At 38.5% G+C, this 11,889-nt stretch overlaps 1 protein-coding gene across 2 annotated transcripts in view; it reads left to right on the plus strand.

Moving 5' to 3' along the window:
- Parp8 (poly(ADP-ribose) polymerase family member 8) overlaps positions 1–11,002 on the plus strand; it is a 203,452-nt gene extending 192,450 nt beyond the window's left edge. For both annotated transcript variants that reach the window (XM_008832936.3, XM_017798109.2), the window contains exon 27: positions 6,553–11,002. In XM_008832936.3, the coding sequence (XP_008831158.1) occupies positions 6,553–6,655 (103 nt within the window). In that variant the 3' untranslated portion in view covers positions 6,656–11,002. The remainder of the gene's footprint in view (positions 1–6,552) is intronic.
- Positions 11,003–11,889: the final 887 nt, after the last annotated feature.

Genomic DNA, 11,889 nt, shown 5'->3' on the forward strand with positions numbered 1-11,889 from the left:
AATTCAGTAATTATATTCCTGCCTGTTTCTAGTGTTAGAAATTATTAGTAAAGCTTGATTTCATAGTAATCTTAAGACACATATACAAAGATATTAAGACCCATATGTAGAAATAAGACAGCTGTTGTCAAAGGGCCAGAAGATGGGCCAAACAGAATCTATAAAACTAAGTGTATAGAATGTTAGTGCAAAATGTTATTCATCCTCCTTCCAATCCCTCTATCCCTCCATCCCTCCTTAGCTCCCTCCCTCCATCCGTCCCTCCCTCCCTCCCTCCCTCCCTGCCTCTCTCCTTCCCTCCCACTTCCTACACAACTCTCTACCTCTCTCCCAGTCTTAATCTCACTATGTAGCCTAGGCTTGCCTCAAACTCATAGCAACATTCCTGCTTCAGCCCTCTGGGTGTGGGATTAGAGATGAAAAATTTACTATTGAATCTTAATGCTTAGGGTAAAATAATAAAGTCAGGAGTAGGTAATTGATTTTACTGAATAGTAAGGCTCCCTGGTCCCCACCACTGTATAGTAAATAGCTATGAAGGTTGAGAAGATGCTTTGTCCCTCAACTGCCTGGGGTCCAAGGAAATGTTTGGAGCAGGTTTGCATGAAGTGAGAGCTGGCGTTCCCTTTATTCCAAGCAGGTAGAACTACCCGAGAATGGTTGTTGTAATTGGGCTGTTAAGTAAATTAGAGTATGCACCTACAATTTTAGAATGTTCTCAAGTAAAAGAGCAGGAGGAACCACAAACAATATTTCATCTGCAGAAGACTGGACAAACATTTCCTGTCCCTCAGTTAAGCAGATCTTATTCATATAGAAATGTCAGGAATTCCCACCCAAAGTCCATTTTTTTAAAGAATTTTATTTATTGTTTTTAATTTTATGTGTATGAGTGTATTGTTTGTATGTAGATAGGTGCACTCATGTTATGCAGTGCCGACAGAGGTCAGAAGAGGGCGTCAGATCCCCTGGAACTGACTGTTGTTAGCCACCGTGTGGGCACTGGTGATCAAACCCAAGTCCTCTTCAAGATCAGCCAGTGCTCTTAACTGCTAAGCCATCTCTCCAGCCCCCGATTTTACCTTTTAAAATGTAGTTTGACTATCTCCTTTCTACAAAATTTCTAGTCGAAAACAGCCAGAAGTCCACTCTCTCTGGGTGTTCCTTCTGCACATAGCAGAACTTACACGGAAGATTTAGCCTACTCACCTTCTGCTCAAGTACAGTCCCTGAAACAAAGAGTCCTTTCCTTGACTTTTCTCTGTCCTGTATTCCCTGCAGCACCTTGTACCTAATGCACATCTGCCTGTCAGTAGCTTTTGTTTTATTCTTTCTTTTTTTTTTTTTTTTTTTTGTTTTTTCATTTAAGTACAAAAAGAACTCTTTGTAGTTCAGACTTCCCCTGAACCCATGATCCTTCTACCTCAGCCTCCCAAGTACACGGATTATACATGGTTTTTATGTCAGGTAAAAACAGTTTGAAATGTGCCTAAAGAGATAGATACAAGAAGAATTTTTAAAAACAATAACTTTATAATGACCATTAGGTAAAATAAATCTTATTTTCCATCAAGAATTTGCAAAAGAGAGACAACATTCAGCAGTAGTCAAGAGACAACTTTATTTACAAAGTTATACCAACTTTGTCGTTGCGACTGAAGGCATTCTGGTGTGAGGGCATCAGAGTACTGATAGGGCGGAAGAACTTTGCTTGATCTGTAATCAGTAATAAATCCAGTTTCTATATCTCCAACTCACATCTCTTTCCAAGATGTATTAAGTCTCCCTATAGCTTCCTTACATAAATCCTTAGCAGCCACTTCTTACCTTTAAGATCGTCCAGATGTCTTCACAGACTGAGCCCTTCTTCAGCCTTTTAGCTCTCTTCAGTGCCACTGCACTGTGAGTTCAAGGTGATCTGGCATCCAGTGTCCTGTCCCCAACATCGCTCCTGCTGTCTTACCTCAAGTCGCCAGGCTTCACTCCCTGGACTGCATGCTGTAATTTTCACTATCACGGTTCTGTTCTTTGTCAGGGACGTACAGACTCTTTCCTCCACTCCAGCCTCTCAACTCATTTCTCTAGTTCCTGTTTCCCCTCCAGCTCTTCATTCATGCTTCCGTGCTTTCAGAAACATCTTGGTCAGATGCTGCTCTGGGAACTGGGTAGTACCCAGTGTGTATTTCTGTTGTTGCATTGTCCATTTTCGTACCTGGTTTTCATTGCTCTGCATCCTTCTTGAGGTCAGTGACTGCATGGCTCATGTTTCATTTGTATCACGTGCTTGGCAGATAGGTGAGAGTGGATGAATGCCCCCATTAGAACTGTTCAATATCTATTTGCATTCAGTTTCTCTAATATCTTAAAATCAGTGTATGCAGCATAGAATCCACTTAAATATTCTTTGTAACATCTCGCTTCTCCCATCTCTGCAATAATTTCATATACCAGAGAGACTTGAAACGTATGGTTCCCAGTGTCTTTTTTCCCTTATTCATTTTCTTCACCAGCTCCCAAGTTTTATTGTATTTTTACTGTTTTCTCCTACCAACCTTCATTTCCATAGATCTGTCACATCTCCCCCAGATATATCAAAACTGCTTGTTCCCCTTCCTTCTAATTACATCACTCTCAACCTATCTCAACAATGTCATATTTATTAAATATTACAATTTTTCATGATGATACAGGTTTGGTATGAAGAAATTTAAGATGAGAAAAAAGAAAAACCATTCTCCTTTTGAATCCTCAGGGCCACTGTGTCTAGGCAAATGCTTTAGCAGGAAACTGCTTTCCCAGCTCCCACTTTTCAAAGCAAACTCAAGCACAGTCATTTCCATGAACACCTTCCCTGCTTCCCTCTCAGAAATGACATTTGTATTCACTGTTGGTTGGGCACACTGTCTCTGTACCTCCTTTACTGCCTTGCCCCTGTAGTCACTTGTTTTACTCATTTCCTCCCCCTGTGAAGTTCTTTTCATGCATGGGGGAATCTCACATAATGACTTGCACAGAAGCACTTAATGCATATTGAATGAAGGCAACTTCAAAATACTGAATGCCATGATTTAGTGAAGAGATTGAATGTGACTGTGTGGTAAATAGTGTACTTACAAACTCTGGACCAGTATGGTTGTCACCATAGATGTCTCCTCCATAGTGTCAATGGAAGACAGTGCCATAGTTTCTGGGTTCCAGATTTAGGGAGATAGAAGCAAATTCATGTGTGATGGGTCAGAGATAGCTCGGCAAGTGAAAGTATTTGCAGCATAATTATCTGAGTTCAAATCCCTGGAGCCTATACAAAAGCCAGATGCAGTGGTAGGTGTCTAAAATCCCAGCATTCCTACAGTGAGACAGGAGGTCCAGTCAGGAGGATCACCAGGAAGTTCTTGGGCCAGCCAGCCTGGAGTACACATCACAGAGGCAAACAACAAGAGATACTCTGCCTTAAACAAGGTCGGTGAGGACCGAAACTTGCTGTCCTCTGATATCCACATGCACTCTGTGCCAGGTGAATGCCCTCACACACAAATACAAACGTATGCATACATGCACACACACATGCACGAATACTGAAAATAAAGCATGCAGGAGGAGTGATGGGAAGTGGTGGGAGAGGAAGTTGGGGTTTGGATTATGAAGGAGCTGCAATTGCTGGTGACATAAAGCTTCATTCTGTAATTTTTGCATAACTTCTGCCAGGTGCTTTAAGAGAGATGATGAGGTTAGCAGTGGTGCTATGATAGTGTAAGGTTTTCTTACAACATACAGTGTTTGAGCTTGTAACAAGAAGGGAAAGTTGTTTCTTATCTGTAATGAACTCCATCTTCCCTACAGCATTCTAGTACCATATAAAATTCCAGTCTGGATAACTTAAATTGATTTCAAAACCCACTCGCTATACATAACCTGCAGTTAACATTCATTTGGGTTTGTGAGGGTGAATACCTAACCAAGGACACTGGCATCGAGTGGAAAGGTATGAGGCTGGGAGCAAGCCTACCAGCAGGATTACTAATAGGATAAAGTGAAAGGAACAATTCCAAGGTCACAAATTGAGTGTCAAATGTACACATTTATGATATCCATGGAAAAAAAGTTGTGCTGGAGAAAGATGCCGGAATTGGAGATACAGAGACAAAGTTTTAGAAATCAGCATATGAATTATTGTCAAAACTTGGGAGAAGCTGAAATAGATAAGGGAGTATGTTTATGTCCAGGAGTAAAGGAACTGGAATGAATTGTGTGTAAAATCATCGTTGAGACTTAAGAAGAGGCAAAGAAAGTGAAAAGTAATCATCAGAAGCTAGCTAGGCAATGAAATAATGGGGAGGGAGGGAGGGAGGGAGGGAGGGAGGGAGGGAGGGAGGGAGGGAGGGAGGGAGGGAGGGAGGGAGGGAGGGAGGGAGGGAGGGAGGGAGGGAGGGAGGGAGGGAGGGAGGGAGGGAGGGAGGGAGGGAGGGAGGGAGGGAGGGAGGGAGGGAGGGAGGGAGGGAGGGAGGGAGGGAGGGAGGGAGGGAGGGAGGGAGGGAGGGAGGGAAGGAGGGAGGGAGGGAAGGAGGGCAGGCAATGAACTGTCACTTAATTCATGCAGAGGACTGAATGAGTCAACCAGGAGGCCACAGACAGCCTTATCCAGAGCTCAACAGAACATTAGGTTCAGAAGAAAAAGATGAGGCAAAAATGAGACGGTTTACAAACAAAATCATTCTCACAGGTCAATTTCAAGATGCACAGAGTAGAGAGGAGGATGGTGTGTCAACTTGGAATCAGGCTGAGCAGGTCTTACTCAACACTATTCAAATCCCATAGGATGTGGCAGTTGTTCAGAGTGCCGAAGCTACAGTCACAAAAGAGCCGACCTGAATGGGGCAGTTCAGAGGCACATATAGGTTGTATCTGAAGGTGGAGTGCCACCAAGAACCATACTTCTGAGACCTGCCACTCTGCTCTGCTCTCCTGGCAGTATGGCTGTTTCTGTGTCTGCTCAGCTCGGCTCTTTCTCTCTCTCAGTCTCTTGATTTTCAGATCCAAATCCTAGAAGGAGCTAGTCTGTCTTAGTAAATGCTAGCTATTATCTGCATTTCAAGCTAGGTCGCCTCCATCCTCCTGCTAAGAAATAGGGACAGCTTTGCTTTTGAATGTGATCCAGTGATGCATGGTACTTATACAAAAAAAAATGCCAATATTGTTTTTTAACATAATGGATTTCATTATAACATTTCATATGTTTATATATGACAATCATTTGCCCCCATTTCCCTCTTTTGTCCCTGTCCCCTTCTGTTAATTCTCTTCCTTTTCCTAATTATAAGCTAATATGTTTTGCTTGCCTAATAAAGTATATCTTTATACACCCTGCCCCCAAACACCTGATTTAGTTTAAACAATTTTAAATCATTTTCTGATTCTTAACAGAGTACTCACTGTTTGATACCCTGAGAAAATAATTCTGGTCCCTGTCGTACAGTAATGCTCCAACATGGGATGGGGGAGAGAGAGCGGGGTATATATCTAAAACAAAAATTGTATGGTACGAGTTAATGAGGTTGACCAACAGCTTGAACCAACTCGAGTGTTTAAGCTATGGATTATAGAAGAAGCCAAGTTCTCATTTCTGTATGTCATTTGTTTCATTTTCCTGTGTTTGCTCTCTCAGGAGAATTTAAGTGTAGAGAGGAAAAGACAGTAGTGTGCATTCATCTCTGAGACACTGTTCTTATGCCTCTGGTTATCTATTTTGAAGTAATTACCTCTTCTCTAAAGTTTCTTACTTGAAGCCATTTTTACTGTCATGAAATTAATTCATCACCTATTTCACTCTGAATATTATCATGGACATTTGAAAATTCGTTCTTTGGAAATTCTTATTGCCTAAGTAAGTTTATTTGAGGAAATGAATTATTTCTTTCTAAAAACCTAGCAATTGCTGTCCTTTCATTTTCTATCTTCACTTTTACTACTAGGCTAAACATAGCAGGCTTGCGTTCTTATATCAAGAGCCAGCATAAATAAAAGTATATTGTAGACTAAATAGAACAAGCAACCAGTGATTTAAAAAAATGGAGCACTAATTATGCTGAACACTTATTAGAAGGTGGACCTGGCTAGGAAATGGATAGAACGTGAAGTGAGCGCCACCAGTTAGAAAGAGATGGTTGAAATAGGGGTGGAGGGAAGATGTCCAAAACCTAAGGAACACGAAGGTATGGTGCTGAAGGTGGACCATTCTTTTGCAGTTGACGTCACAGCCACTGTTGTTGGAGATGCTTGTATTGACAAAGGCATTGAGATGTGCCCTATAACTCAGGCAGTGCTGTATGTGGGATGAAGCAATTAAAGTTGCAGTGGGAAGAATGGCACACATTAAAGCATGGTGTAGAAAAACATGCTATGCTGAGTTTAGTCTTGAAAAACATTAGATACAACTGCTAAACTGTTCCTTGCTTCTTGGTTTCCTTGGGCTATATTTTAGGCAGATAGCATTTTGAAACCATTTAAACACTGCCATCTTTGTACATTTTCCCGTTTCTCTATTTTCTGTTACAGCTATGAAGATGGCCAGGTAGGAGATGCTAACATCAACACCCAAGAAGGAGGCATTCACAAAGAGATACTCCGAGTAATTGGTAATCAAACTGCTACTGGTTAAAGGACACCGTTTAATTAACAGGATTTGAAAGCCTTCCTCGTGTTCAAAGCTGGATTTTGAACTGAAGAAGAAGATAACATAATTTATTGTTATTATAAACAAAATTAACCATTTGAATACTGATTTTTTTCTTAGTATTTCTAAGTACTTCATTAAATACCTGAGATGGTATAAGATTTACCAATTGTAGGGTTATGGAATCTAGTAATAAAAATTAAGCAGCACTTAAACTGAAGTTTGGGTTGCATACACAATAAACAGATTGAAAAAACAGTTTTGTGCTGATATTTTTATATTAAATTCTTTAACTGGACATTTGGTATTATATATTGAAATAGAACTGAGACCATTTTATAATGGCTTCTAAATCGAGCAGACACTGCAATAAGTATAACGTCTGCACATTCTACTCTGCTGTGTAACAAGTGGCACAGACATTCGAATGCTTTGGGAGGGATATCCCTGTTCTCATATTTTTCCTTACAAAACAACTGTTAGGTTCGGAGGCCAAAAAAACATGTACTATAAATGCCTGTAGATTTCATGTGCCAGAGTGTGTGATCATACTTATGGATGTATATTCACACATATGTATTTTGATAGCAAAGATCCAGAGCTTTATCATTCTATCATGTAATGGACAGAAAATACTATTCAATAAGCAGTATATCTGGACATAAACCAAGATATGAGTCAAATTGATTTTACTCATTCATAAGAAATTATATTCAGATTACTTTTCAATTTGTTTAAAGTAATGACCCATTGGTTAAAATATAACTCATTTAAAATGATATCTAAAATTTAGCCTGGGGAATAGTAATGCCCCCGGTGGATTAGATGTTTTTTTAAAGGATCATAGGTTCAAGAGAAAGGCTTCAGGATGGGCAGAAAGAGTATATGCTTTTAATTTCCCACAGTGGAGTTTATTTATAGCACACCAGCATTTTTATATTTTTCATCTGATACCTCTGCTTATGTTTTTCATATTGAGAAAGAAAATAAACTTTGAAGCTTCTTTTATACTAAAAGAACACAAATAAGCTTATAGAGATAATAACACCAGCTCTCAGCATTTCTTTTTCAAGTCACGTGCTCACCAGAAGCTTTTCTGTTTTGTTCAGTCTTAGCGTTCATGTGCATTTCAAGTTTTAACCGACAGTGTTTATTTTCCTACATGTTGGATGTTTTTTGAATTAGGCCATTCATGGAAGCAGTTTAATTAGTGAGTCTGCCACTCTATTCAAACCCCGAATCAAGGCTTATATCTGATTTTAACTTATGCAGAAAGAAGAAATACAAGTGTATAATCATTTGCAAGTATAATGTGATAAGTTCTGTGTTTATTTCCTTTGGCATAAAAGGTGAGATAAAGGTTATGCATATTGTCAGGGGTTATGGTTTAGGAATCTTTTATTCATCATTTGTCTTTCTCACACTGTAAATAATTGAAATGCTACTTTTTTCTGCAAAAAACAATAGACTTGAGGTTAAGATAGTAATCCGTTTAATAGTATCTGTCTAAAGAAAGCAGTGATCTGTTTTGACTTGTGCCTCTGAAAACTCAGGGACAGACTGGACAATAGTGTTGGTATGAGAGGTCCAATTTAGTGTTCCGTGACCTGTTTTCTGAAGACTTTTGTGTGACATGGGTATTCATTTGCATCTTTCTGCCAAGAATCCCCAAACCTCAGTCCATGTAACTATGTTTTGAGAAAATTTCTAGGCCACAAAAATTAAAAGAATTTTGTGGGACATTCTGCCCATAACATAAATATAAAGATATGATACCAAGATTTGAAATGGGGGTGGCATCTTAGAACCCCTACCTACTAGGCCACCAATATCAGTACTGTACTTCCAGAAACTCTGGAGTGCCTCCTAGCCTGATGGAAAAGCCACTGACCTAATGCATTTTGGCTTTACCAAATAGTTGAATGATCTATAAGGAAATTAGTTCTAGAATCTGAACTGGAAGGGTAACATGTACAAGTACTCAAGGGAGGCTATTTAGAGGAGGGAAAACTGGCATCCTGGAAACTTCTACTGCCAACTTAAAGAATACACATACATTTGCGTACCCCAGGAAGGAAAGCAATTGTTAGTTTAACACCCACTAAATATAACACAGTAACATTTTTATGACAATCAAGTAAGATGTCTTACAATGATCATCAATTGGGTTGTGTTTGTTTCCCAAAATTGCATCATAACTTTTGTAAGCAAATATTCTAAAATGAGCCAATCTTTCATTGAACTTTTGAAATTGGGACTACCGTGACATACTAACAAAAATGCTTATATTTCTAAAGAATTCAGTTTCTGCTCATGCCATTAGTAAGTAAATATCCTACTTCCAAAACCCAAGCATGTTTTTAAATTAAAAGATTTTACCACCATTATCATGATATGACCTGCTCACTTCATGAAGGTATTATTACTTGATGATTCCAAACATTTAAGATGATGCTATACTTTAATCACCATTGGAAACCTTTTCACTCATATTTTGTATGGTAATTCTGTAACCATTGCCACTTGCCACTAATCCACTAAGCAGATTTCATTCTTGAGATAGGGGAAGGAGATTCTTACCTATCAGTTCCATTCTTTCCTGCATTGATGATTTTATGAACACTTCATTAGAAATAATTTGTTCTCTTTTACTACAGAGAAGAAAATGACTAGAAATGTGAGAGCAGAAAAATAATGATCTATAAATAATTCAGCACTATAGAATGATTTTGGGACGCACTTTTGGTCTGCCCAGGAATGCATGATGCTACTTGGTCATCTCAGTCAGATGTTGGATTTGAGGACGATTTTTCAACTTAAACTTGAATTTTAAGAGTGCCATATCCTTAAAGTTACTATGAAATTATGTGTAGTATAAGAAATTATTCCAAACTTTCTATGATTGTTCCTCCTTGGAAATATAAGAATTTACCATAGACGTCCCTCCATTTGCCTCTCTTTTGCTACGAAAAGAAAATATTTAACATGTAAGCATATACTCTCAGAAGTAATATCACTTGAAGAATTTTAAATGTACTTTATTTGTACCAGAATTTGTCTTAGGGCATAAGGTTTCAGAAAGTTTTCAGGAAAAGCTCATCTTCTTTGTGACAGGACAACTTTCATCAGATAAGTTGCCTAGTGTCATAAAACGCCACTCAACCTTGGATCAGCTCTCATCCAAATAAATATGGATTCCATGGTGGCATTTGAAGCACATTAAGAAACATGATATTCTATTGTCCTGACAAATTCTTCATTATAACACTACCTCAGCACTAATGAGAGACTGCTTGTCAAGGCAAAGTGGTCTCCAGTGTAAGGAACAAATGCAGTTTTACAAATAGAAATCCATCAAATCATTCAACAGTTAAGACCATGCAGGACACAGATATTGCCAGCTACTTTGTAACTCTCTGTGGTAAAAGTATTGCAGTCACCAGTGATTAATGACATAGTTAACACTGAAAGGAATTCTTTGAAAGGGTTTAAGTGGCATAATTAAAAGTTAATTAGTTCATTTTAAGGCTGGTTTTCTACATGAGCCAATTTTATGTCCATTCACCTAAGACCTACAAGCAGTTGCCCACACTGAAGAGTTGATAAGTTTAAAAAGCAAAGCAACAAAGTAAACCCAACTGATGTGCCAAAATGGCAAACTGAATATTCAAGTGTTTTGGCACCTAATACCTGCTAAAATTTTGTCAGCGTCTATATGAATTTGATGTATGTTATTCCTCAGTAAATTTTTCTTGGGGATTTTTGTACACACTATGAAATATAGGGTAAGTTTTTTTAGGTCAAAAGTATTTCAAGTAGTTTTTAGACAAAACATATCCATGAGTGTGAGAAAGCTGTGTTGAAGAATAGATCACATTACACATTTGCCAGCAAGTCAGTAAAAACTAGTGCTTATTTACATAGTCAACATAACTTAATGTTCTAAAAATTATTTCTTCAACCTTCCCAATATTTAATGTAGCATTTGACATTTTAAAAACCACAGCCACTTCTTTATGTAAACATTAAGGTATGCCTATGTTTCTTTAACTATACAACCTTCTTTACAATACATTTCTTGACTTTTGTGCACAAAATAGTATTGCAACCTGCTATTTAGCCTTTGGTGCCTTAGAGTTATTATAAATATTTAACAATATGTACATAATGTAAATACTGCCAAGAAATCACTAAGGCCAAATATTTTCTCTATTCACTTTTTATTGCACTTGCTTTCTATTGCTACTTAAGCCTCTTTTATCCAGCTTTGTAATAGTTCTAACATTGTAGCCAATGTACATGTTTACTTTCAATAAACCTGAATTTGTTCAACAAATGTATATGTGGGCACTATTTTGAAGACTTGGGTAGGCCCTAATTACTCCTGGTGGTGACACTTTCTTGCCCTTGGGGATTACATATTGGAAGGTCTCAACAAATTCTAAATATGCTGTTGCCCTTTTCACTTAAAAATTATTTTAAAGTACAGGGGGAAAGAAGGAAAAGCTTGTGCAGGCAGGCCCCGTATTGTTGCAATGATTGAGTTGGTCAATGCAAGTGCTATTACAGTTTCAAATTCTGTTAAGAAGTGTAGGATTGAAACAAAAGATTTTTGTATATTTTGTATGCTTCTGTTTATAATATTTAGGTTTAATGTCATCAGGAGCATTTCAGCTGTATGGTCCTGAATTTCCTAGGTTTGCCTCAACAGACTGGCCATCACAAAATTATTGGATGGTGAGTGGGTTAGGAGGTGACACAAAGTCTCATTCTGTAGCCCAGGCTGGCCTGGAATTCACAGCAATCCTCCTGCCTCAGCCTCCCAAGTACTGGGATTACAGGCCGTGAGCCACAGCACCATGCCAAGCTTCAAAATGGTTTTTAAAGCATCACTGTTTATAAAATACTTCATTAACTAAATGAGATACTAGTCTATAACTAAATATGCCTCTGAGGTAGATGATTTGTCCTTTCCCCAAACACTTTGGGCATTTGACTTTCCCACTCAACATCATTAGCCTTGTGCTATTTTTGGTTTGTTTTTAAACGTACTTTGGTTTCACAAATAGATTGAGCCCAAGGGCAGCATGTAAAATCTAACCCTCTTGGCAAGTCATTATAAGGACTCTAAGCAGTAGAGAAAATAGTACAGGAGACCCATGAGGTTAGTAGGACCCTAAACACACAGTATACTCTTCTAGCCTCAGGATATTGAACAG

The sequence above is a fragment of the Nannospalax galili genome, unplaced genomic scaffold, assembly GCF_000622305.1.
Source record: "Nannospalax galili isolate Female #2095 unplaced genomic scaffold, S.galili_v1.0 scaffold235, whole genome shotgun sequence".
Lineage (NCBI taxonomy): Eukaryota > Metazoa > Chordata > Mammalia > Rodentia > Spalacidae > Nannospalax > Nannospalax galili.